This window comes from Bubalus bubalis, chromosome 8 (genome assembly GCF_019923935.1).
Source record: "Bubalus bubalis isolate 160015118507 breed Murrah chromosome 8, NDDB_SH_1, whole genome shotgun sequence".
In the NCBI taxonomy this organism is placed as follows: domain Eukaryota; kingdom Metazoa; phylum Chordata; class Mammalia; order Artiodactyla; family Bovidae; genus Bubalus; species Bubalus bubalis.
Window position 1 is genome coordinate 111262706 of NC_059164.1, and position 26264 is coordinate 111288969.

General features: G+C 44.5%; 1 protein-coding gene across 1 annotated transcript in view; it reads left to right on the forward strand.

Moving 5' to 3' along the window:
• CNTNAP2 (contactin associated protein 2) overlaps positions 1–26264 on the forward strand; it is a 2308807-nt gene that overhangs the window by 2272586 nt on the left and 9957 nt on the right. Inside the window, exon 23 of the mRNA XM_025292067.3 lies at positions 25385–25465. Coding sequence (XP_025147852.3) covers positions 25385–25465 — 81 coding nt within the window. The remainder of the gene's footprint in view (positions 1–25384; positions 25466–26264) is intronic.

Consider the following 26264-nt stretch of genomic DNA (forward strand, 5'->3'; position numbering starts at 1 on the left):
CTTAGATGATATCAAATGATAAAGGCAAAGAATGGATTCCAAGGTATGCTGGCTTCACGTAATAAGATTCTTGTTCTCTCTGGAACACTACTGACTGAGCTACTCATTGCCTCTCTAGCGCCTGTTAGGCTCTGTCACTGTTTTTCAAATGAGGAACATGCACGGTTGGTCAGGCTGTGCACTGCACAATTACAAAGGATGCCATTTGCATTGTAGCCTGTGGCTCCTGGAGCAGTGCTACATGTCGGCCTTCATAGGGGCTCACCAGATCATTTTGGGAAGAAAGTGAGTGTATCATCATGTGGCATAATATAAAGTTATTTCCTTTTCATCTCTTTTTCAGTCCTTCTAATTTTGTTAAAGAGAGAGTCTCTATTTGGTTCTGGCATGCCTTTAACAGCTCTCTCACCCATGCTATTCACCCTTTAATAAAGAGCAGGCTTCTCAAGTTTAGAGCCTTGACAGGCCGTAGAAGTACTCAGTAGGGTTATAAAGCTTTATCACTGCATTTGTTTAAATAAGAAATCAGGTCAATTTAATGAGAATAAGTAAATAATAATTAGGTTTCACATGTATATGACAAAAAACATGATTCCCATGTGCATGGAGTTTGGCAAGCACTGGGTGGAATGTCAGGATGATCATAAACACAAGGCCTGGAGCTGCGAGAGTGCATTTTTTTTATAAGGGGGAAATGGTAAAATTATGTTGATTTCTTAAACCAATTCCATTGTATTAGAAACGACCAGTCAGTTCTTTCTCTGCCTAATTTTTTCCGCCTTTGGATAATAGGTATGGCCTGTTTCTAGACCACAGCATTCTGGTCCTTTCAGTTACAAGGCAGAAAACGCAACCCCTGACCCTGAGTTCTGGTTCACGTACAGGTTGCAGAACAGTAGCTGTGATTCACCTCTCAGAACCCTGGGCTCTGTTTTTTTCTCTTTGTCAGATTTGACAGAAGAGCCTGGTGGGCTGCCGTCTGTGGGGTCACACAGAGTCGGACACGACTGAAATGACTTAGCAGCAGCAGCAGCAGATTCAGGGAAGCTTATTTCCTTGGAATGGCAAGAATTTGGCAGCAGTAAGATGACTACAGATGGCAATGCATGTCTGTAAAATATAAAAACAAAACAAACAGAAAAAAGAATCTGATGCCACAAATTTCTGCACTAAGGAACAACTCTAAACTGTATACCACCTGTTTTATGAGGCACTGATATTAAGTCTTAGGGTGGTTGTTTTTTTTTTTTAAATCACATTCATGATATTGAATCAGAATACATAGACCAAAGGCCACATCGTAGGTTATTATTTAAATAGTATTAAGACTGGCAAGGCACTTTAAGATGTCATTTCATGTCCCTAGGAATCTTCTCATATGTTGCTGTCGTTCAGTCGCTAAGTCGTGTCCAACTCTGCGACCCCATGGGCTGCAGCATGCCAGGCTCCTCTGTCCTCCACTGTCTCCTGGAGTTTGCTCAAATTCATGTCCATTGTGTCGATGATGCCTTCCAACCATCTCATCCTCTGCCGCCCACTTCTCCTGCCCTCAGTCTTTCCCCCATCAGGGTCTTTTCCAGTGAGTCAGTTGTTCGCATCAGGTGGCCAAAGTATTAGAGCTTCATTCAGCATAAAGTGTCTAGTATAAAGATTATTATAAGGAGTTACTGGAGCCTTGAGTTTCCGGCTCCCCGCATAAAGCTAACTTTCGTCTGATGCTGAGTCCTGCTCTGGACCAGGAATTCTCACAGCCCCTCTGAGAGGGAAGTGGGCAGAAGCACTGAGTAGAAAATAGTCCTCTGAGAACTGTCAGAAATTCAAGAATCCAGACCCAAACCTGTCCCATCGAGTCACACAGGTTCACAGAGCAGTTGGAAAAACCAGCTCTCTTAGCAGTGTGGCTCTTCAACCAAATAAATTGGAACTGGTTAGAACATGGTACCTAGCATCCTTCAATGGAACAACCACATGCCCCAGATAGATCTAGAATACACAGGCTGCCCTGGTACCGTGAACTAAGAACAAAGGTGTCTGCTTGCCACATCAGACACTCTACCACTGAAAATAGAGCGTTTGATTTCTAAAGACACCCCTTTCTCCCTTGCTATGGTTTTTAGTGACATGGTTTCTTACCTATGTTCCAAATTATTTTTCTGGCATCTGAAGATAAAATATTTTTATGTATTCACATGTGAAAGAATTATGACAAACATTTAAAAACTGCATATATCCATTCAGTTTCCATCATAATTACAAGCTGGTAGTGGTTTTCTTTACCACCTGCAAGCACTTAAAATCTTTCCAGCTCTTATATTTATATCTTAATTATTTCTAAGCAGATCCCTTTTTTCCTCCTGATGCTAAGATCGCATGATTAATTTGTTTAATCTCTGATACCTAATTTCTTGTTATCTTTTGTGTCTTTTGTTCTCTTCAGTGACCGACACAGACATTTATTCAAGTCCAAAAAACAATTATCATCTCTTCTGATGTGTGCTTTTCCTGCAAATGATCCAAATTCTGCTCTTCTGTAGAGCACCAAGCACATTTATATAGCTCGTCAAATAAAATATTAGTTACAGATTTTTTTGATCTAATGGTTAAGTTCCCATCTTTTATTTCCATATGAATAGCTTTATACATATTATTTTGTCGAGTCAAGGGATGTATTTTTAATTTTGATTGTATTACAAATCACCCTCCAGTGTCAGAATACCTCCAATTCAATAAGATATGAATGTCTTTTTCCCTGCACCCTCATCAACACACTACATCATAATCTTCTAAATCTTGCTACACTGTATTTGAAAAGTGGTTTTGTTGTCTTAATTTGGGTTTCATTAATCATGAGTGAGATTAAGTATCTTTGTTCATAAGTCACTTGTGTGTATTTTTCCCTGAACTGCCTGTTGATATTCCTTGACCAAAGAATTATTTGTATATTCATATTGTTTCCCGTTGGTCTGTTGGTCATTTATTGACTCATAAGAATTTTTATATATTAGGTAAATTGACATTTTACTACATGTTCCAATGGTTTCCCAGTTTGATATCTACTTTTTAAATTTATGAGTTTTTCCCTCCATGTAAAAAAAAAAACCTCTAAATTTTATCTGATGAAGGATAAAGTGTTTCCTGGCTTTAGAGTTTTATATAATGCCTTCTCCATTTAGAAATGTTTTAAAAATTATTCCTTTTTTTTTCTAATAATTCTAGATTTCATCCATAAACTATACATACTTACTGCATTTGAAATTTATTTGGGTGGTAAGAATAAGCTGGAAACCCAGCTTTACTTTTCTCTGCTCACACCCTGGCCGGTCAGTAGTTCCAGCAGTACTGGTTGGGGCGTCATCAGCCAATTTTCCCCGATCTTTATTCTATTCAAAATTGCCCTTTATATTTACGTCTGCTTCTGGCCTCTCTGATCTGTTGCACTAATCTGACTCTTCCTGAGATAGTAGCAAGCTGCGGTCGTGATTGAGCTTTTATAATAACATTTAATTTCTCATAGAGCTAATTGCCCTTTGACTCTCTTTTTTTCAGGATGTTCCTGTCCTTGAACATTGCTTTTCCCAAGTAATTTTAGTGTTCCAATCATTTTACTGGCATTACCTAGAGGTTTTATGGGGGTTGAATTTTATGTGTAAGTTAATTGCAGAGTAATGGACACCTACACAAATAATGTTTTCCTGTTCAGCAACGGAATGTCTTTCCACTTAACATGTGTCTTCCTTTTACATCATACAAAATTCGTATGAAGACAGCCTTAAAATACTTCCTGATAAGTTAATTTCTAACTAGTTCCTCTGTTTTGGCAAAGTGCAAAATCCAAAAGTTATTTGAAAAAAAGACAGCAAATTTAGCACCTGATTATATCAGCAAACTCTTTCACTGCAAACCTAACGAGTGTTTAATTGAATATAATTGGGAAAAGTTGTGTGCCCCCCAGGACCAAGAACCTGAGCGGGCTGTCGTAGTTTTCTGCCCAAGTATAGACACATCTTATATGCACATACCTTTAGGACTTTTAGATGTAGATGATACCTTGAGGATTCCTGTTTTGATAAGTGTCTCACTGGGGCTAGGTGTTAAATAGTATCTAATGCCACCGGAGAAGGCAATGGCACCCCACTCCAGTACTCTTGCCTGGAAAATCCCATGAACGGAGGAGCCTGGTAGGCTGCAGTCCATGGGGTCGCTAAGAGTCGGACACGACTGAGCGACTTCCCTTTCACTTTCCACTTTCATGCATTGGAGAAGGAAGTGGCAACCCACTCCAGTGTTCTTGCCTGGAGAATCCAATGGTCGGAGTAGCCTGGTGGGCTGCAGTCCATGGGGTCACACAGAGTCGGACACGACTGAAGCGACTTAGCAGCAGCAGCAGCAGCAGCAGCAATGCCACCTCAACATCTTTTAGAGATAACCATGCACTTTTTCTTCTGTTGATAGTTTTTGAAACAGTGAGCCATGCTTTTATTCCTAGCGTTAACCACCTTTAGTCATAGTGAAGCATTCTCTCAAGGTATAACTAAAGTCATTTTACTAAAATATTTTTCTTTTTTTTTTTAAGCTATTGTTTTTGGATGCTCTGGGTCTTTGTTGCTTTGCACAGGTTTTCTCTAGTTGCGGCGAGCAAGGGCCACTTTTCATTGCGGTGCATGGGCTTCTCATTACAGTGGCCTCTCCTGCAGTTATGGAGCACGGTCTCTAGGGCTTGCAGGCCTCCGTAGTTGCGGCTTATGGGCCCTAGAGCACAGGGGCTCCAGTATTTGTGGCTCGGGGGCTCAGTTGCTCCGCAGACCAGGGATAGAACCCATGTCCCTGCATTGGGAACATGGAGTCTTCGCCACTGGACCACCAAGGAAGTCTAGCTTTGTTTTTTTACAAAAGTAATTCTTGGATAAGATGGGATTGTAGCATCCTTTTACTTTGGGGAGTGCAAGTTGGGTTTTTATAAAAAGAAAGTCTAAGGGGCCACCCAGCAAGGAATATGGGAGGCCCCCAGGAGAGCAGTCCCAGTCAGATCAGGAAGGGGCCTGGGACCTCAGTCCCCCAACCTCAAAGGTCAAATTCTAGCAACATCAAGAGTGAGCTTGGAAGCACATTTTCCCCCAGGGCTTCCAGACGGGAACTCAGGCCTGCCCACACCTTGACTTCAGGCTCTGGGATATGCAGTCCCTGCCATGGCAGGACTTCCTCCATCACTCTCTAACCAGTGGAGTAACTCCAAGAAGCCCCCCTCCAACTCGCCTGGGGAGATGAATGAATGCAGATTCAGCAGGTCAGAGGTGGGACCTGAGATGCTGCTGCTCTCACAACCTCCCAGGTGATGCTGATGCTGCTGGTCCGTGGACCACACTCTGTGTGTTGCAAAGATAGAAATAGCCCTGGAGCCCTTCCCATCTGTACTTTGTAAGTTGAGTGAACTTCAGCTGTAAAACCACTGGAGCTGACTGTTTTCTCGTGTGTGTGTGTGAGCGGAGGTCCTTAGCAACTCTCTCAACTTCTTTTATGATCATTGGTCTAATTAGAGTCTCTTTCTCCTCTACTATAATTTCTGCTCTTTACATTTTTCTAGAAATTCATGCATGTAATCTAAGTTTTCCAATTCACTTCTGCAGTGTTGAACAAAATACATTTTCATAATAATTTCCATTCTCTCCTTAGAAAATTTCTATACATGTGTTTTTATATTGTAGGTGTAGACGTTTCCCTTTTTTCTCAGATTATCTGACAGATTTTTTTTTCCCCAAACGACCAACTCTGGATTTGTTTATTAGTTCTATCATTTTCTGTTTTCTTTTGCCTCTTGCTTTTATCTTGACTTCTTTACATTTGTATTTGCTGCTCTTGACATCATTTGGATATTTCTTTATTGTCATTTTTGGCTTGTGCATAACATCCTCCTTCAGAGGAACTGAACCAAAGTTAGCAAATCTAAGCTCTACGACTCTGGCCTCCCAGACTACACATGCCGGATGCAGTGTCTCAGCATGAATATTGTTGACTAGACTCTCATCTAAGGGACCTGGGCAGTCTTTAGAGGTCTCCTTAAGTGCAAAGCCTTCAGACATCACTGCAAGAGCAGGTGGGCAGGTGTGTGTTCCGATTACAGTGGGGCAGGTGAGGAGCTGATGTAGGGAAAATTCACTAGAGTGGCTGAAGTGAAGGGTGGCGGGTTGACCCCCTCTCAGCCCCCGACACCCTCTGCTCGCTGTCCCACGTGCCCAACCGTGTCTGGGGCTGCCTTCACTCAGGTTCTCCTCATTCCTAACTAGGACTGCCCAACACCACCATGGAAAAATCCAGAGGGGTACCAACCCCCACCTCTGGGACAACTTCTCAGCTCCTTGATTCCTCCTTCCTGTGGGCTTCTCTTTAATCCCAGTGTGCCGGGGACCAGCCCCGGCTGAGCCAGGGTATTCGAAGGAGAGACGGCTAGGCGAGGGTCAGGGAATAACTGCTTAATTACACTTTAATTAAGGATACAAAGAGTAATAGAATAAGGATAGCTCAGTGAGGAAATTCAGTGGAGAAAAGCGGCTGAAATAAGGATAGCTCAGTAAGAAAATTCAGTGGAGAAAAGAAGCTGAGTGGCTTGGTTTACGCGGAAAATCAATATAACCCGTGACACCAGGTTAGCTCTGACCACGGAGGCCGCAGGCGCCCTCTCGAATAGCGGAAGGTGCCCCACCTTAGACACCTTCTCGAGTGGGTCTTAGAAGCCCAGGCAAATAAATGGTCGCAGAGGACATCCGCGCTCCAGATGGACGCTCAGCCGGAAGTTAAAGGGAAGAATGACATGGGGAGACCAAGTTTCAGTGAACAAGGCCCGCACTTTATTTTCCAAAGTAGTTTTTATACCTTAAGGTATGCATAGAGGATAATGGGGGAAGGGGTAGAGTCATGCAGCAAGCCAGGCTTTTTTCCTGCAAACTTATCATATGCAAAAGTTCAGGTGATTGACATCATCTTCTGGCCCGGAGGCCTGTTAACATTTTAAGAAACTTATCTTTCTCTAAAGGTGATTATTCCAAAGTCAGGCGCCAGCCTTCCAAAAAGCATTGGACAAAGCGGCATTTTACATTTCTATACACCTATTATATCAATCAATACACTGCCAAGGACACAGTAGGTAAGGAGTATGGAGATTTAGCAGCAAACATTGGCCCAACAAGTGAAAAACCCTTCACCAATACATTTTCTAATCAATCTTTTAACTACTCAAGGAATCTGTGTTTAGGCAGTTTAGAACATCTCCTGCCTCTCACAGTTGGGAGGCTCTGAACAATCACATGTGGCCGGAAAAACCTATTCAGGCAGGCTAGAGGATTTCCAAAGGAGTTTGTAGGTTAAACACTGTCACACCCAGGAATTATTAACTGGAGCCGTAAGCTAACTCTTTTTCCAGAGAGAGGTAGTGGGGGACAGCCCCCCGTAAAGTCAGAGGTGTAGGTGAAAGCACAAAGCAGAAAGTAGGCAGACTCTGGTTTTGGGGGTAGATGCTCGAGAATTTCCAGGGGGACTCCTGAGGCTCGATCCCGCCTTTGCGTATGCCGAGCCTCCTTCCTCATGACCTTTGTCATGGGCGGAGTGCCTCACGCTGGCTCCTGGCAGTGATAGAATTGCAGTTGAGCTATTACAGATCCTCACTCAATATGCAATATGCCGGCTCCCAGCACCAGTGTTGTCCTCTTTCCCTTCTTCCCACCCAACAGATTTTGAAGCCCAAGGATGTTGGGGTTCTGTCCAGTACTCTGTCCAAGCCGTCACCCCCACCCAACTTGGCACCATCCTTAGAGGCGCGTCCCTGTTCCCTGCCTTCCAGGGCTGTCCACTGTCACCTCCATCACGTGGGGCTAGGAAGGGCCGGGGTCACAAGTGATGCATGTTGCTATAGCAACTCCTCTGTGGATGGCAGAACCCCTCCAGTGAGTCGCAGGGTTCACTTCTGTCTTGCTCTGATGCCGCTGCAGTGTTGCGAGAAGCCCGTGAAAGGGAAGTCTGTCTGAGCCCAGGGCTGACCCGGGTGTCTGTGTCTGCCGTTACCTCTCTCGAGGCCCCGGTGCGAACTCTTCCTCCTACACTGCATTGCTGAACATCCTAGTATATCCCTTGGGGCCATTCGAGGGAGCTCAGCCTTCCAGATTAATCCGGTAGCACTTCCTTTTCTGACTTGTCATCCAGAAAGACTTCCATCAGGATCCGTGGGTGTGCCTCCTCCCCCGGGAGATTCCCTGCCAGGCCCCACCTATTAATAGAAGTGCTGACTGCACCTTTCTGGCAGTTCAGGGCCTGTGTCCTGCCTCTGGTTTCTGAAGTTGCACAAACATTGTGCCAGATGAGGTTTTTGACCCAATGTCAGTTGTTTCACCGTTGGAGAAGATCTTCGGTTGATTCCCCCACGCTCTGCACAAGTCTGTAGAGTGTCTAAAAACCAGGCAGATCCTTAATTGTGCTGTTGAGTTTCTTTCTGCCTGGGAACAGCCCCAAAAGCCTTTTTTTTTAAAAAAAAAAAAAGGTAAAATCAAGTCTATGCTAAAACATAAATGTACATAAAAATTCATATGATTGTAGTGTGCGATTATTTTAAACATAGAGAATGAGATTAATTGTGAAATTTCCCTGTGAGAAATGGCTGAAAGTGATTTTCAAAAGTTTAGTTGAGAATTTTAACTTCTGGGAAAAAGGAAAGGATAAAGCCAGAAATGATACATTTGTGCATAACTTGGCTGAAATGCTTTCAGTTCATGATTTTGTTTCATCCTGATAGTAGATCTGTGTGGTCTGAGTGGACATTACTGACCACATTTTAAAGATTAAAAAAAAAGTGTGACTCAGAAAGTGCATTCATCCCTCAGTAAACACCTAATGAGTGACTGCAGCGGCGTCTGCACGTTAGCATCCTCTGGGGAGCTTTTTGGACCCCCCCCCCCCCCCGACACCTGCCTCCCATCCCCAAAGAGTCTGAATATGCTGTCAGGACCATGAACCCCAGGTCCCACTGTTTACAGCACATTGCTTTAAAGTATACAGAGAAGTTGGTGGCTCAGATGGTAAAGAATCTGCCCACAGTGTGGGAGACTCAGGTTCGATTCCTGGGTCAGGAAGATCCCCTGAAGAAGGGAATGGCACCCCACTCCAGTATTCTTGCCTGGAGAATTCCATGGAAAGGGGAGCCTGGTGGGCTACAGTCCATGGGGTCATAAAGAGTTGGACATGACTGAGCAACTAATAGTTCCACTTTCATGCTGAGAACAGCATCATCAGGTCTGAAATTCAGGCGTGTTTACCTCCGATTCAGTTCTTTTTTCACTTTTCCTTTCTCTCAATGAAACGCCTGAGTTAAACATAAAAGAATTCCAGTTCTTCCCTCTGAACTGCTCTCCGATCTTCTGTCGTCCCTTCTGTATAATGCAGAAGTCTCCAATAACCAGCAGCTTGCACCGCCTGTAGGTGAGAAAGCCCTGCTACTGGATACACCGTCCTTTTCCTTCCCACTCGCTCATTTTTGATACGCAATAAATCACCCTCCAGACTGCTGGAGCCAGTTAAGTATTATTTCACACTCTGTGGCCATGAATGAGAAAAAGGGCTCTGACAGCACACGTGGCTTGTGCAGGAGTTTCTCAGGTTATCTTGATAACATATGAGCCAGCACCAAGGAGGAGCCTCTTTGTGGGGAGCATCGGGAAGCTGTCACTAACAAGGGTTATTTGTTTCCCAGGATGCTCTTTGATGACTGTTCCACCTGCCACCCAGCAGAGACAGTTGCATTTTGAGATCTGAGGTTAATTCAAGGAAAGAATAGTTCAAAACACAGTGAAAGTATCAAGCATGGGGTTATTATATATCCTGCTTTCTGAGGTCAGCCTCAGAAGAAAAGACACTGTCTTGAGGCTGAAGTTTAAAACTTTGACTTGTGCTAATACAGCTGGAAAAAATATTTCAAAAGCAAGAGCCCACTAGGGCATTGATAAAAGACTTTAAATGTGTATAGACTTACTGTCTAAAGCCCTTTAGTTTTGGTCTACTAGGGGTCCCCTCTAGTAGACCCCAGTGAAGGCAGAGTCCTGACAGCCAGCTGTGATCTGGGTTAGACACCTCTATGTTCTCAGAAACCACTCTCGTCTCTATACTGGTTTCTGAACACTTCAGCTCAGTTCAGTTCAGTCGCTAAGTTGTGTCCAACTCTTTGCGACCCCATGAATCACAGCACACCAGGCCTCCCTGTCCATCACCAACTCCCGGAGTTCACTCAAACTCATGTCCGTTGAGTCAGTGATGCCATCCAGCCATCTCATTCTCTGTCGTCCCCTTTTCCTCCTGCCCCCAATCCCTCCCAGCATCAGGGTCTTTTCCAATGAGTCAGCTCTTCTCATCAGGTGGCCAAAGTATTGGAGTTTCAGCTTTAGCATCAGTCCTTCCAATGAACACCCAGGACTGATCTCCTTTAGAATGAACTGGTTGATCTCCTTGCAGTCTAAGGGACTCTCAAGAGTCTTCTCCAACACCACAAAAAGTTCAAAAGCATCAATTCTTCGGCGCTCAGCTTTTCTCACAGTCCAACTCTCACATCCATACATGACCACAGGAAAAACCATAGCCTTGACTAGACAGACCTTTGTTGGCAAAGTAATGTCTCTGCTTTTTAATATGCTATCTAGGTTGGTCATAACTTTCCTACTTTCCTTCCAAGAAGTAAGTGTCTTTTAATTTCATGGCGGCAATCACCATCTGCAGTGATTTTGGAGCCCCCAAAAATAAAGTCTGACACTGTTTCCACTGTTTCCCCATCTATTTCCCATGAAGTGATGGGACCAGATGCTTAGAAAGGGGCAATTTTTGGTTTAGATGAAATAGCAGTTACAACACAGATAATCCTGCATAGCCAAAGCCCCAGGGATGTTGACAGAGCTGGTCCACATAGAGCTGGAGTATAAACATCTTCTACTGAAGACAACTTTATCTGCAAGTTGAGATATGGAGTTGTAGCAGAAGATTAGATGTTTTTAAAATGCATTTTATTATTCATTCTACTCCCTTGAAAGACATACAGTGGTAACAAAATAAGTAATATCTAGGCATTTCCAAAAGAGCCACCCTCAGTCAAACTATGGCCTTTGAATTTACTAGAAATTTCCACAAAACAATAGTAAAAGAGGACCCTTTATCTTTGCCTGGTTCCTCAAATGATTAACTGCGCCTAAATAGTCTTCCAAATGAGGATACTCGTCTTTTGATAAGATTTGCTGTTTGCTGCTAAATTGTGTCCAACTCTCTGCCATCCCATAGACTGTAGCCCACCGGGCTCCACTGTCCATGAGATTCTCCAGGCAAGAATACTGGAGTGGGTTGCCATGCTCTCCACCAGGGGATTTTCCCAACCCAGAGATTGAACCAAGGCCTCCTGCATTGGTGGGCAGAGCCACCTGGAAGCCCTGACTAGATTTAGGTGATTTTAAAAAAAATGTTATTTTCACTGAACTCCCAGCCACAGATTCTCCAAGTCCAGAGACTTTGCTGGGACTTCCTTGGTGTCTGGTGGGTGCTTTTCTCAGCAGAATTCTGAAGGTAGTCTCTCCAGGGTCTCCTGAAAACACGGATCTTCTGAACGGTGCCAACTCTTGACCACTGTCTAGAAAAAAAGGTAAAATATATCAGGGAATGTCTTACAAAAAACATTTTGGCTTATTCACTGTGATGGGTTACTTTCTTCCTCTTTATCATCATTGTTCGTCTGTAAGTCATGTCCAACTCTTTGCAACCCCATGAACTGCAGCACGCCAGGCTTATCTGTCCTTCACTATCTCCCAGAGTTTGCTGAAACTCATGTCCATTGAGTCAATGATGCCATCCAGCCATTCATCCTCTGCCACCCACTTCTTTTTCCTTCAATCATTCCCAGCATCAGGGTCTTTTCCCATGAGTTGGCTCTTCACATCAGGTGGCCTAAGTATTGGAGCTTCAGCATCAGTGCTTCCAATGAGTATCCAGGGTTGATTTCCTTTAGGATTGGCTGGTTTGATCTTGCTGTCCAAGGGACTCTCAAGAGTCTTCTCCAGCACCACAATTCAAAAGCATCAATTCTTCTGTGTTCAGCCGCCTTTGTGGTCCAACTCTCAAACTCGTACATGACTACTAGAAAATCCATAACATTGACTCTACAGACCTTTGTCAGCAAAGTGATGTCTTTGCTTTTTAATACACTGTCTAGGTTTGTCATAGCTTTCCCTCCAAGGAGTTGTTGTTCAGTTGCCAAGTCATGTCCGACTCTTTTGTGACCCTATGGACTGTAGCACACCAGGCTTCCCTGTCCCTCACCATCTCCCAGAGTTTGCCCTAGTTCATATCCATCGAATCAGTGATACCATCCAACCATCTCATCCTCTGTCGCCCCTCTTCTCCTACTGCCTTCAATCTTTCCCAGCATCAGAGTCTTTTCCAATGAGTCAGCTCTTCCCATCAGGTGACCAAAATACTAGAGCTTCAGCTTCAGCCTCAGTTCTTCCAAAGAGTATTCAGGGTTGATTTCCTGTAAGATTGACTGGTTTGATCTTCCAAGGAGTCTTTTAATTTTATGGCTGCAGTCACTGTCTGCAGTGATTTTGGAGCCCAAGAAGATAAAACATATCACTGTTTCCACTTTTTCCCCTCTATTTGCCATGAAGTGATGGGACTGGATACCATGATCTTAGTTTTTTGAATGTTGAGTTTTAAGCCAGCTTTTTCACTTTCCTCTTTCACCCTCATCATGAGGCTCTTTAGTTTCACTTCAGTTTTTCTTTATTACTATTATTAATTTCTCAACTACTCCCTCCTAAGAAACTGACATTACTTTGCCAACAAAGGTGCATCTAGTCAAGGCTATGGTTTTTCCGCTAGTCATGTATGGATGTGAGAGTTGGACTGTGAAGAAAGCTGAGCGCCAAAGAATTGATGCTTTTGAACTGTGGTGTTGGAGAAGACTCTTGAGAGTCCCTTGGACTGCAAGGAGATCCAACCAGTCCATTCTAAAGGAAATCAGTCCTGGGTGTTCATTGGAAGGAATGATGCTAAAGCTGAAACTCCAGTACTTTGGGCACCTCATGCAAAGAGTTGACTCATTGGAAAAGACTCTGATGCTGGAATGGATTGGGGGCAGGAGGAAAAGGGGACGACAGAGGATGAGATGGCTGGATGGCATCACCGACTCGGTGGATGTGGGTTTCGGTGAACTCCGGGAGTTGGTGATGGACAGGGAGGCCTGGCGTGCTGCAATTCACGGGGTCACAAAGAGTCGGACACGACTGAGCGACTGAACTGAAGAAACTGAAGCCATTTCCATGATTCAGCAGACACTTCTGGCTTCGACTGCCCTGCTGATCAGGAGCCCACAGATTGTATTAGCTGAGACCGCTGCATAGCCAGGGTGTTCACTGGACTTGGCGGCCAGCATGACCATGTTGCAGCATTTCACCAAGTGGGAGTCAGTCGCTCTGATGCTGTGGGACCCTGGGCACACTATGGTCCTGTGTGGCCTCAGGCTTTCCCCCCAGCTGACTGCATTCTGCCACTGCACAACCCATTCGTGCAAGAACCAGCAGCAAGGAGACAGTTCCTTCAAACAAAACCAATCAACTCCAGAGAAACCGATAGCCCAGTGTGTTTAAAACTACATCAGTTTTCTCAGATATGCCTGTGGATGCATCTGTACTGCCAGAAAGCTATATGACGACATCACAGTGTTACCAAATCAGATCCGGCTGCTCACCACTCGAAAAATCAATACTCAAGAGAGAGGTGAATGTTAGTAGAAAGGAAAATTGCTTTTAATCAGAACACCACAATCTGGGGAGTTTCATCATCCCCAGAAACCTTCTCCAAAGGTTCTGCTGGGCCATGAATGTTGTTTAAGGGAGGAAGGGAAGTGATCTCAGTTGATTGAGGAGATATGGGGGGCAGGGTTCCCGCCACCCCCACTGTGTGCAGGCTTGTGCAGGCTGGCTGACTCCTCCTGGTCTTTCCTCAGATGCCATCTTGTTCTCACGGTTTGTCCATGAGCTCTCCGAAGACATCTGGTCATCTGTTAATCACGTATTCTTCAGTTCTGCTTCTATCATCTATGGAAAGGACCAACAGGCTAGACAAGGAATTGTGTGATCACCAGATCTGAAAGGTGTGCTGGGCAGAAGATGAGTAGAGCAGGGGGAACCTGGTTTAGAAGTTAGTGACAAGACAAAAGGGGCCTCCAGCAAAGAGCTCTTCCTGCCAAAAGCTGCTTACAGAAATATTTTTCCTCCCTGATACACCTGCTTTAGAGAATCAGGTGTTTTAAACCAGAAAAGGTCTCCAAGGACTTGTCTAAGATAATCATTTATTAAACTCCTTGGTGATAGGGCTTCCCAGGTGGCTCAGTGGTAAAGAACCCACCTGCCAATGCAGGAGACTCACTAGACAGGGATTTGATCCCAGCATTGGGACGATGCCTGGAGGAGGGCATGGCAACCCAATCCAGTATTCTTGCCTGGAGACTCTCATGGACAGAGGGTCCTGGTGGGCTATAGTCCATGGGGTCATGGAGTCAGAAATGACTGAGCACGCACGCACAAACAGGTTTTTTCTTAGACAGCTCTGAATATTGATCAGTAATAGATTCCCCCCCTCTACATTCAAAATATTTAATACTAAAGAATTGTCCTCCTAAATGAAAGCAGGGTTCCTAGTAGTAGCTTTCACAAGACTCAAAAGAAATAGGGTTAAAGGAAGTGGCACGGTGGGGTGTGCTGTCATACCTCTCATTTAAAAAGCACACAAGGAATCAGTCCCTCCAAAAAAAACAGTCTCAGAAGCAATCATTTCAGCTTCTTCTCAGGCACCACATTAAACACACACGCACAGGAACAGCAGGAGATGTGAACCACCGTGAGCCGCAATTAAAGCTCTGCTGCTCAAAGAGCGGTATGTACACTCAAGCTCCCCTGCAGCCCACAACACAGGCTCCCAGCCCAAGGCCGTCAGAACGTGCGTCTTAACCAGATCCCAGGTGGTTTGCCTGAGCCTTCAAGTTGGAAAGCTCTGAACCGAAGCACTTAGGAGTCAGTTCATTTGTTTTCTCCTAAAGGCACATTGGAATGAGGCATGCAAGAGAAGACAAAGCCTGCGCGATCCACTCAAGGCCAACGAACCCCCTCCTCCCACTTACTCAAGGCCGAGGCGCTGCCTCCCTGACCTTGAGGGGCCTGTGTGAGTGCCGGCACCTGGAGGTGGGGGGCCGGGGGCTGCGTGCAGCCTGGAAGCCTGTTTTCCCTCAGATGATGTATATGCGCTCAGTCGTGTCCGACTCGGCAACAACACGGACTGGAGTCTGCCGGGCTCCTCTGCCCACGGGATTCTTCCATCAAGAATATTGGAGTGGATTGCCGTTTCCCTACTCGATTTTTCCCTTAGAAAGGGGTTTAAAGGGTACTCCCCAGATTTGTCACATGCCCCACATTTGGGATTCCTCCTTCTTGCTTTCCTGTTAATGTCAACGTGGATTTATAAACCCGGTGGCGAGGGAAAGGAGTGGTGGCCCGCACACGATGGAGCAGTCATCCTCGTGGAGGAAGAGGCTGCATACGCCCCAGAGCTGGGCTTTCCAGGCTCGGCTTAGCCCTACAGCAGGATACACTGAGGGCTTCCCTGGTGGCTCAGCTGGTAAAGAATCCACCTGCAATGCAGGAGACCTGGGTTCGATCCCTGGGTTGGAAAGATCCCCTGGAGAAGGGAACAGCTACCCACTCCGGTACTCTGGCCTAGAGAATTCCTGGACTGTATAGTCCATGGGGTCACCAACAGTCACACACAACTGAGCAACTTTCACTAGGGTGCACAGAACGTCCTAGTGAACCCAGAAAGCTGGTTCTGGCAACCCTTGTACCAGCCAACCACATGGCTCTGACCAAAGTGCCATCCCGTGTTTTAGCCGAGGTCACAGACCAGCCCCTGTGGCAGGCACTATGGGTCATAAGGATCCATGATCCACAGTGCCTGCCACATTAGTCAGCCAGAGCTTCAACAACTGACTTAGAAACAACTAGAATTAAATGCCAAAGAGGCGACACTTTGCCCACATGAAAAACAACCAGACATCTTTGGCATGAAAAGGACATCATATGTCTTGTCTTGTGTGAGTCTGAGTCAATAATGAGCTGCTTCTAACCCAGATGCCTCCTTATAGCTAAGCAGACAGAAGAACGCACCGTCACCCTCCCTTGGGAGTATCAATGGATCACTTTCCCGAAAGGCAACTGAGACAGCTTAAAAACAGATGGAAGGAGGGAATTTAGTAAAACCGAATTGTTCTTTTAGCACCTTAAAGTTGGCATTATTTAAATAGTCAAGACCTATAGCAGAGGATGACAAGTTCCTTTATTCTATTTCCCTTCACCTAATTAAACTCTTGGTCACTGGATCTGGAACACTCATGCAAGCAGCTGCCACTTGGCCACTCTTTTTTTTTTTTTCCGGTTGCTCTGTGTCTTGCTGCCGCGCTTGGGTTTCCTCTAGTTGCGGGGAGCAAGGGCTACTCTCTAGATGTGGCACGCGGGCTTCTCATTGCAGCGGCTTCTCGAGGGCAGGCAGACTTCAGTAGTTGGGGTGCATGGGCTTAGTTGCCCCGAGGGATCTTCCTGGACCAGGGATTGAACCCTTGTTGCCTCCTGCATTGGCAGTCAGATTCTTAACCACTGGACTACCAAGAAAGTCCTTAGCTGCTCTTTTAAGAAGCTAGAAATGTAAGGTTTGTTTACCTTCCCAAGTCAAACCCCAAAATTCATAATCTCTTCCCCACTCGGGCTCTAAAATTCTGTCTGGTTGTCATTCTGGAGACATTGAGGGGAAAGGTATAATAGAAACACAAAACCGAGGCTCGCCCAGGGCCTGCCACACAGTGCTTGCCTGAGTGAAAGCCTGCTGACCTTGAGAAATCTCTCGCTCCTGAAAGATGGGATCAACAAATTGGCTCTCCTAAAACAAAACCTGTCCCCTGACCTCTTCAGCATCCTAGCTAAGAACAGTTGATTTTCATATCAGTTTCTAAAATATCAGTCAACAGTGAATGGCTAAAACAAATAGTTTGAAAAAAAATAATTTTCTGCCACAGAGCTCAGATTTGAGGAGAGTGCGTAAAGTGAAAGGAAACAAAGACGCTGGAAGAACAAAGACATATTTGCCTCATCAAGCCCAGACTCCACTACAAAAAGAATGTTGCAATTTAAATTAAATTATAATTAATAGCAGCAGTTTTGTTAAAGTATCTCAAATTGCCCCATTAGAGGCTGAAGCCCAAGTGGTTTCCATGGCAATATTTTCTCTAGATGTCAGCTACTATCTAATTTTTTTGTCCCTGGTATGTGACAACCTGAAGCTTTTAGTACCTTTCATTTGGGGGCGTTTTCTGTTTGATAATCTCAATTTATTTTTGTATGCATTTAAATATGTGTTTTATTTGCAGTTGGCTTCTGAGCTAAAGTCTACAGTTTTACATATTTTGAAATTTAGTAAATAAGAATCACAGCTACCTTGTTTATATTCTGTATTTTTTTAAATTGAAAGCTTCCCTGGCCCTTTTTCTCCCTACCTACTCAGTGAGACAAGTGAGAAATTAAAGGCTAAAGAATTCAAATCTCTTTTCAATATTCTGTTCTTACAACTGTCTTTTAAAACAGCTTATTGTGCTTAAGTACCTGGCTTGAAACGTCCTCTCTTAATTTTTCACATTCTATAAAAGCAATCAAAATTATAATCGGACAGTAATGTTTTAAAGCACAATTAGTGCTATTCATGATTTCCCAAGTGTTGCCGCAAGGGTGCTAACCATCCTCACTGTGCTGTTTAGGTCCGTGATGGAATTGTATCTGGGGTACTGGCTTTCTGTTCCTCTTACGATGTTGGTTCAGAGCTCTTCCTTTATCACATTGTTCAGCTGATGCTGTCATTACGTGGAATTATCTTTGTCAGATAAAAGGCCTTGCACACTCACTTTCACAGCCAGACAAGTGCAATCAGAAGCTTTTCGACATCTTTGGCCTCACCAGACAGCCCACCAACCACGGAGAAACCACTGGGCTGAGTTAGTTGGCCACCTTGACAATGGTGATGAGTTGATAGAGCCAGGCTGGCCCCCTGCTTCTCATCACAGTTCAGCGTAGTTCCTTGCAAGTGGCTTCTGGAGCCAGTTTCCTGGGTTCAGACCTTGGTTCCACCACTTCTTGTTCGTGGGACCCCAGCCAAGTTTTTAGCCTCCAAAATGGGATGCAAACCCCAGCCTCACAAGGTTCACAGGAGGATGAAATGAGCTAATCCTTGAAAAGGACTTAAAACAGTGCCTGACTGTAGGAAATGCTATTGTTTCCTGAACAGCAGGCTCTCCAAATCTGAATTTCACGTCAATTTACTTCTTGTGCCCCACAGTGAAAGGCAGTCCTAGGCTGACTCGACCACAGCCAGCCAACCAACGGATTGCTCTTTTGGGCCCCAGAGAGTTTTATGTGTGAAGAGAGTGGATCCAAAAGATGAGTGATCTCACACAGTCCTAAAACTCAGAGCTTCACGACACGTCAGTCACCTGTAAACAACCTGCGCGATAGTTGGGGGGCGGGGCTTTGTGGGGCCACGCCCCTCACCTGGTGCAGACACAAGGTGGGCTCAGAACCAGCACCCTCGCCCCGCCGGCCGTGGATAGAGGGGGTGAGGCGTAGACTTTCACTTTCCTGATGAAGTCTTCCTGGAACGTAGCAAAGGGCAGGCAAAGGCCTTTAGAAATGGAGTCAAAATATTCCTGGTTTCTGTTCTTTCAGTGCAAAAAGGTGTGTTTTCACTGGCCCGGTCCTAATTTCTGACCATTTTACAGATTACAAGGGACAGCTCCCCCAGGCCGGCTCTTTCAAAGGATGTGTTTGTCCCTCCCTGCCCCCACTTGAAGGTAGGGGCAGGCAAAGTGCTGAACTGTGAGCTGGTTTCCTTTCCCACGCATAAGACAGAGACAACAGCGATGGGGGGAATGCCGTATGTGTGTGGAAGTGTCCGTGAGACCGTGTCCGAGTGTGCTTCAGGGTGTGAACCTTCTCGGTGGGCTCTGCGGTCACAGCCAGGCTGGTTCACAAGCTTGTCCATGGAGAAGGATCCCCTGTTACCAGCTCCTGCAGAGACATGTCTGCCTGTCCCCTGCTGAGGGAGGCGAGGAGAACAGATCGAAGGGTGGGTCGAGGGAAACGTGGTCTGTCAACATAATGGAGATGACCAGACAAACAGGATGTGTGTGGCGGAAATGAGCAGAAACACGCTTCCATGAGACACTAAACTGGAGTGGAACAGTGCCACACTTTGGTGTTACCGTGTGGCGTGTCAACTGAAAAAACCATGTGCAACCATGTTTTATGCAGTGGACATGCTGAGGACTTAAGTCTGGGAGACAGACTCTCAGGTAGCTCTGAGCAACTGCTCCAAAGAGGTAGAGGAGGAGCCAGGATATATGGGAGTTTTTTGCAACCAAAACAAGCAGTTGGAACATCAAAAGATTACTATTCATTAAAGAAAAACCAGACATCTCAAATTAATGAATTTAGCCATTTTTTATGGATGAGAAGATGCAAGAGTCTGGGTTGATGGAAATCATTCCTTTGATCTACATCTTCACTCTCTGGGGCCAGTATCCTGTTTTCTCCAGCCTGAATCCCCTCAGGGTGCGCTGTGTGGGTGGGCGTGGGGGTGGCTGATGGCTTGATGGCCACAACATCCTTTGGCAGGTGACATTCTTTGTCCACAAGTGTCATTTGGGGATCCAGGAGAAAAGTATATTGAATGTAGTCTTTGCCTGTTTGACACAAGTCTGGGCCTGAGACTAAATGTCTAAAGTCTACTTTGAACCTACTCATGATATTTCCCAAAATATGGGTAGGTTCCTTGATACTCTAGCACCACTCGAATGGCTCTTGCAGCGAACTTGGATAGGGGTGGGAGGGCATAAAAATTGGTAGCAGAATGAGGTTTGTGGTTTGGCCTCATCGGTGTCTCTTGGCCTCTGTGTTCCTCTATGTGCATTCTAAGAAGATGTTAGTACCCAGGGGAAAGAACGGTTACAATGAAATCATCTGAAATATATCTATCAAAGTAGCATATCAGTCTGCATGCCAGGATGAAATGGATTTGCCTCCAGGGAACAGGCGCTTACATGCATTCGGAGAAGCAAGCTCAAGTTATAAACAAAGCCATGAAAACAGGCCTGCTCATGCAGACACAGGAGCCTCCCCTTGAGTTTCACAAGGACTTCTCTGGGACCTGGGGGTTTCCACTGATTTTTTTCTGATAATAACCAAACTAGCAGACACAGAAATTATTAGGAGCTTTTCTGTATTCAGTATGTTCCTTTCCTCTGTTAGGAAGAGTAAGAATGCTGCTTTGCTTTAAGGGTGGAATTGAGTCTAGGCAGCTGACTTCCAAAATTGCATGGGAGATTTTATTGACTCCCCTAAGTGCCTCAGATGGTAAGAGAATCTGCCCACAATATGGGAGACCCAGGTTCAATCCCTGGGTTGAAAAGATCCCCTGGAGAAGGAAATAGCAACCCACTCCAGTATTCTTGCCTGGAGAATTCCATAGACAGAGGAGCCTGGAGGGCTACAGTCTTTTTTCACACAAATGTTTGCATACCTCTTAATGGACTGATTTTAATTATACCAGTCAGTTCAGTTCAGTTGCTCAGTCGTGTCCAACTCTTTGTGACCCCATGGACTGCAGCAATCCAGGCTTCCCTGTCTGTCACCAACTCCCAGAGTAGGTCAAACTCATGTCCATGATGCCAGTTCTTCACATCAGGTGGCCAAATTATTGGAGTTTCAGCTTCAGCATCAGTACTTCCAATGAATTTTCAGGACTGATTTCCTTTAGGATAGACTGGTTGTATCTCCTTGAAGTTCAAGGGACTCTCAAGAGTCTTCTCCAACACCACAGTTCAAAAGCATCAGTTCTTTGGCTCTCAGCTTACTTATAGTCCAACTCTCAAATCCATACATGACCACTGGAAAAACCATAGCTCTGACTAGATGAACCTTTGTTGGCAAAGTAATGTCTCTGGTTTTTAATATGCTGTCTAGGTTGGTCATAGCTTTTCTTCCAAGGAGCAAGCATCTTTTAATTTCATGGCTGCAGTCACCATCTGCAGTGATTTTGGAGCCCAAGAAAATAAAGTCTCTCACTGTTTCCATTATTTCCTGATCTATTTGCCATGACATGATGGGACCAGATACCATGATCTTCCTATTTTAAATGTTGAATTTTAAGCCAGCTCATTCACTCTCCTCTTTCATTTTCATCAAGAGGCTCTTTAGTTCCTCTTCACTTTCTGCCATAAGGGTGGTGTCATCTGCATATCTGAGGTTATTGATATTTCTCCCGGCAATCTCGATTCTAGCTTGTGCTTCATCTAGTCCAGCATTTCTCATAATGTACTCTGCATATAAGTCAAATAAGCAGGGTGACAATATACAGCCTTGACGTACTCCTTTCCCAATTTGGAACCAGTCTTCTTGTTCCGTGTCCGGTTCTAACTGTTGCTTTTTGACCTGCATATAGGTTTCTCAAGAGGCAGGTAAGGTGGTCTGGTATTCCATCTCTTGAAGAATTTTCCACAGTTTGTTGTGGTCTACACAGTCAAAGACTTTGGTGTAATCAATAAAGCAAAAGTAGATGTTTTTCTGGTATTCTCTTGCTTTTTCGATGATCTAGCAGATGTTGGCAGTTTGACCCAATTAGCTCTGCTACTTGTCATTGGGACTGCAAATATAATTAAGATTGGCCCCTGCCTTTAAGAAGATGAATACCATGTATGGAGTGACAAGAATTAAGATGATAGCCATTGAAAAGAGGGCAGATGGTTCATCTGGAGTGGCTCAGAATGGTTTCAGGAAAGTGGTAAGATTTAAGGGACAAAGAGAAGAAAGACAACCAGGTTTCCTGACAGAGCATGTCACATGGAGGAGCAAAGACACATCCCCCTGAAGCACCAGAAATCCACGTGCCTGGAAGGGTGAGTGGGAAAAGTGACTCAATGAGGGAAGAAGCAAGAGAAGCTCAAGGGAAACCTTCCGCCCGATGTCAAGGAGTTCAAGTCATATCCGTACCTTTCCCTACTGTTTATGTCAGTAACTTCAAGAGAACCAGTGGGGAAGGAAGTGGCAACCCACTCCAGTGTTCTTGCCTGGAGAATCCCATGGACAGAGGAGCCTGGCGGGCTACAGTCCCTGGGGTCGGAAACAGTCGGAAATGACTGAGCAACAACAGCACAAGAGAACCAGAGAGAGGTTGTCAGGGTCTCTAAGCATCTGTGTTTTTCTGCAGTTTTGTGGCCAAGGGTGCAAAGCTCTCTTTCGGGCAGGAACTGTGCTGTGTTCCACTATCTGTGTTACCTGAAGCGGAAGAGCAAACAGTCTTGTAGTATCGTGAATACCACACAATAGAATAATGACAGAATTGACACTGTAATTTTTTTTGTTATGAAGTATATTTTGAAGCTGTATATTTTTTAATGGTCAGGAGATTTCTGTGTTTATCAAAAGGAGAGGAGAAACATGACACTCGCAGACTGCTCGAATGCCTGGTAGATGTCGCCACTGGGTGTTCTGTAGGCACTTCAAGTCAGTGTGTCCAGACAAAAGAAGTCTTTCTACCTCACATCCTAAAACTAGTTCTTCCTTCCATGGGTCCTACCTGAGCTGAACTGTCGGAGAGCTGGGGTTTTCTCAACAGCTGACCTGTCTGTGTCGTCCTAGCCCTTGAAAGGTAATATAGGAAAGACCATCGACTTTGGAATTAATGCTGCCTGGGTGTTAATCCCAGCTAGGCCATTTACAAGCTATTAAGCTTTTGACTTTTTATTTTTTATTATTATTTTTTTTTTAAGCTTTTGAGTTTTTAGAAGGACATGGACCAAACAGTGTTCAATTCAGTTCAGTTCAGTCGCTCAGTCATGTCCGACTCTTTGCCACCCCATGAATCACAGCACGCCAGGCCTCCCTCTCCATCACCAACTCCCGGAGTTCACTCAGACTCACGTCCATCGAGTCAGTGATGCCATCCAGCCATCTCATCCTCTGTCGTCCCCTTCTCCTCCTGCCCCCAATCCCTCCCAGCATCAGAGTCTTTTCCAATGAGTCAACTCTTCGCATGAGGTGGCCAAAGTACTGGAGTTCAGAGAAGGGTAAATACAACGTCAGAAGACCTTGGAACTAGGCCCAAGATGAGCAGTGAAAATTCAAGCCTTTTTCTTGAAAAGCACCACTCCGTTTTTGAAGGGTGGTTGACCTCAGGGAATATGTGTATTGATAGCCAAATCGTAACTGTGTGCATTGAGTGTATGAGTTACAACACGGAAGCTGCAGTGTCATTTCAGGCAAGTCACTATACATAGACAGGGTCATAACTAAAATCACATCCCTGCTCCAGGTTAGTATTTTGACTATATAAACCAAATTCTTCAGTGAGGCATGAAAAGTTCTCATTAATAACAATTTTCATCTTTTTTACTCTTTGCTCTATATCCCCGGCACTTAGAATGGCAGCTGACACGTGGTAGGCATTCTGCAAAGATTTGTTGAAATAGGTTCAGAAATAGAAAAGTTATTAGGCAGTTAATACTCTTCCCAACACTTAGGAGATATTATCCCCTAACAAATTCCTAAAGCGTACAGTATTTTACTGGAGCCACATAAGATACTTGTTTAAATAAATGATTCCTTTTTGAAACAAAAACACTAATTCAAAAAGATGCATACACCCCAGTGTCTTATGGCAGTATTATTTACAATAGCCAAGATATGAAAGCAATTTAAGTGTCCATGCACAGATGATTAGATAAAGAAGATGTAGTCCAGATGTACAATAGAATACTACTCAGCCATAATAAAGAATGAAAATTTGCCATTTGCAACAACATTGGTGGACTTGAAAGGTACTAAGCTAAGTGAAGTAAATTAGAGAAAGGCAAAGACTGTATGATGTCACTTATACGTGGAACCTAAAGAACCCAACAAACTAGTGAATATGACAAAAAAGAAGCAGACTCACAAATGTATAGAACAAACTAGTGGTTACTAGTGGGAAGAGGGCATGGGGGGAGCAGTACAAGTGTAGAGTGTCAAAAGGTATGAACTATTATGTAAAAATACTACATATAATACTGCAAGGATAGACTGTACAACATAAGGAATATATCCAATAGTTTATAATAACTATAAATGGAATATAGCCTTTAAACTTTGTGAATCACTCTATGGTACACCTGTAGCATATAATATTTTACATCAACTATACTTCAGTTTGTTTCCCTCATAGCTCAGTTAGTAAAGAATCCGCCTGCAATGCAGGAGACCCTGGTTCGATTCCTGGGACAGGAAGATCCCCTAGAGAAGGGATATGCTGCTGCTGCTGCTAAGTCACTTCAGTCGTGTCAAACTCTGTGCGACCCCATAGACAGCAGCCCACCAGGCTCCCCCGTCCCTGGGATTCTCCAGGCAAGAACACTGGAGTGGGTTGCCATTTCCTTCTCCAATGCATGAAAGTGAAAAGTGAAAGTGAAGTCGCTCAGTCGTGCCCAACTCTTAGCGATCCCATGGACTGCAGCCTACCAGGCTCCTCCACCCATGGGATTTTCCAGGCAAGAGTACTGCAGTAGGGTGCCATTGCCTTCTCCGAGAGGAGGGATATGCTATCCACTCCAGTATTCTTGGGCTTGCCTTGTGGCTAAGCTGATAAAGAATCAGCCTGCAATGCAGGAGACCTGGGTTTGATCCTGGGTTAGGAAGATCCCCTGGAGAAAGGAAAGGCCACCCACTCCAGGATTCTGGCCTGAAAGAGCTCCATGGACTGTATAGTCCATGCGGTTGCAAAGAGTCAGACCCAACTGAGCGACTTTCACTTTGATACTTCAATTTTTTTTTTATTTTTAACAATTACTTATTAAACTAATACTGTAAGCTCTAAAAAGCTCATCAGCAAACATACCCAACTCCATCAGTTGTGAAAGGGATCAAAGTGGCTGGGAGGCAGATTTCAGCCAAACTTAAGAAGTATTCTCAACTTGTCTGTCAGTGGAACCGACAACCGACAGTCCTGCTGGGGTTGTTCTAAACTTTTTAATATTCCACCCAAGGAGATATAGTGCTCGTCTGGGCCGTGTACAAAGGAAAACAGCAGGCATTGAGGTGGCTGTGATTCTTGTGGGCAACAATAGCAAAATGGGTTTAAATGAAACAGAGGTCTCATTTGGGAAAACAGGCAGTGTTGAAGGATTTTATGAAAAAATAGATATATCAGATTATCCGGGATAAATGATATACATGACTTTTTATCTCTTCCTCTACAGCCAGTGCTGATTTTCCATATAACCCAGGACAAGGCCAGGCCATAAGAAATGGAGTCAACAGAAACTCGGCCATCATTGGAGGTAGGTGACGCACAGGACAGGCGCTTCCTCACTTGTGGGGAGTGCTCATTTTCAATAAAAGCATTGTCCAGAGGAAAAGGAGTCATCTAGACCTGTACTTTATTTATTTTGCTGTTTAAATATGGCTGAAGATTGAGAAGTACAGATGTGGAGAAACTGGTAAGTGTAACCTGGCTCTTTTTAAATGCTGACTTATTACTTAAAAAAAGGAAAAGAACAGTAGTATTAGGAAGCTAACCAGCATCTGAATACACAAGCAGGCTGTCATGGCAACATGACATGGCAACAGCCAGGACATCTGTTTATGCCCTCATCATCCTCTTGCATCCCAAATGATCCAGAGTAGCTTGCTACAAAAATGGGAAGGACTATGCCAGTCTGGTTTCAGTTATCTTAATAAAAATTATCAGACCATTAATAAGCCAGAGTATCTGAATATTCCAGGCTTTTCTTCCCACCATAGAAACCTGCATAATATTTTGACTCTCCTAGTATAGTTCCTCGTGTTTGGATCAGTAAATATCACCTTTGCCTTCTTCTCTCTCTGCTTCTTCCGCCTTATTTTATAAAGATGTTTCCTGTCTCTCTGAAGACAGCTAATACTGTTAAGCATATGAAGGATTTTAAACTCAGCCAATCAACTCAGCTTAGTCAGTAGGTTTATTTTCCACAGGAAGAAAGTGGACACCTATATATATGTGACTATTAAATTACAGGGCTTCCCTGGCGGCTCAGATGATAAAGCGTCTGTCTACAATGCAGGAGACCCAGGTTCGATCCCTGGGTTGCGAAGATCCCC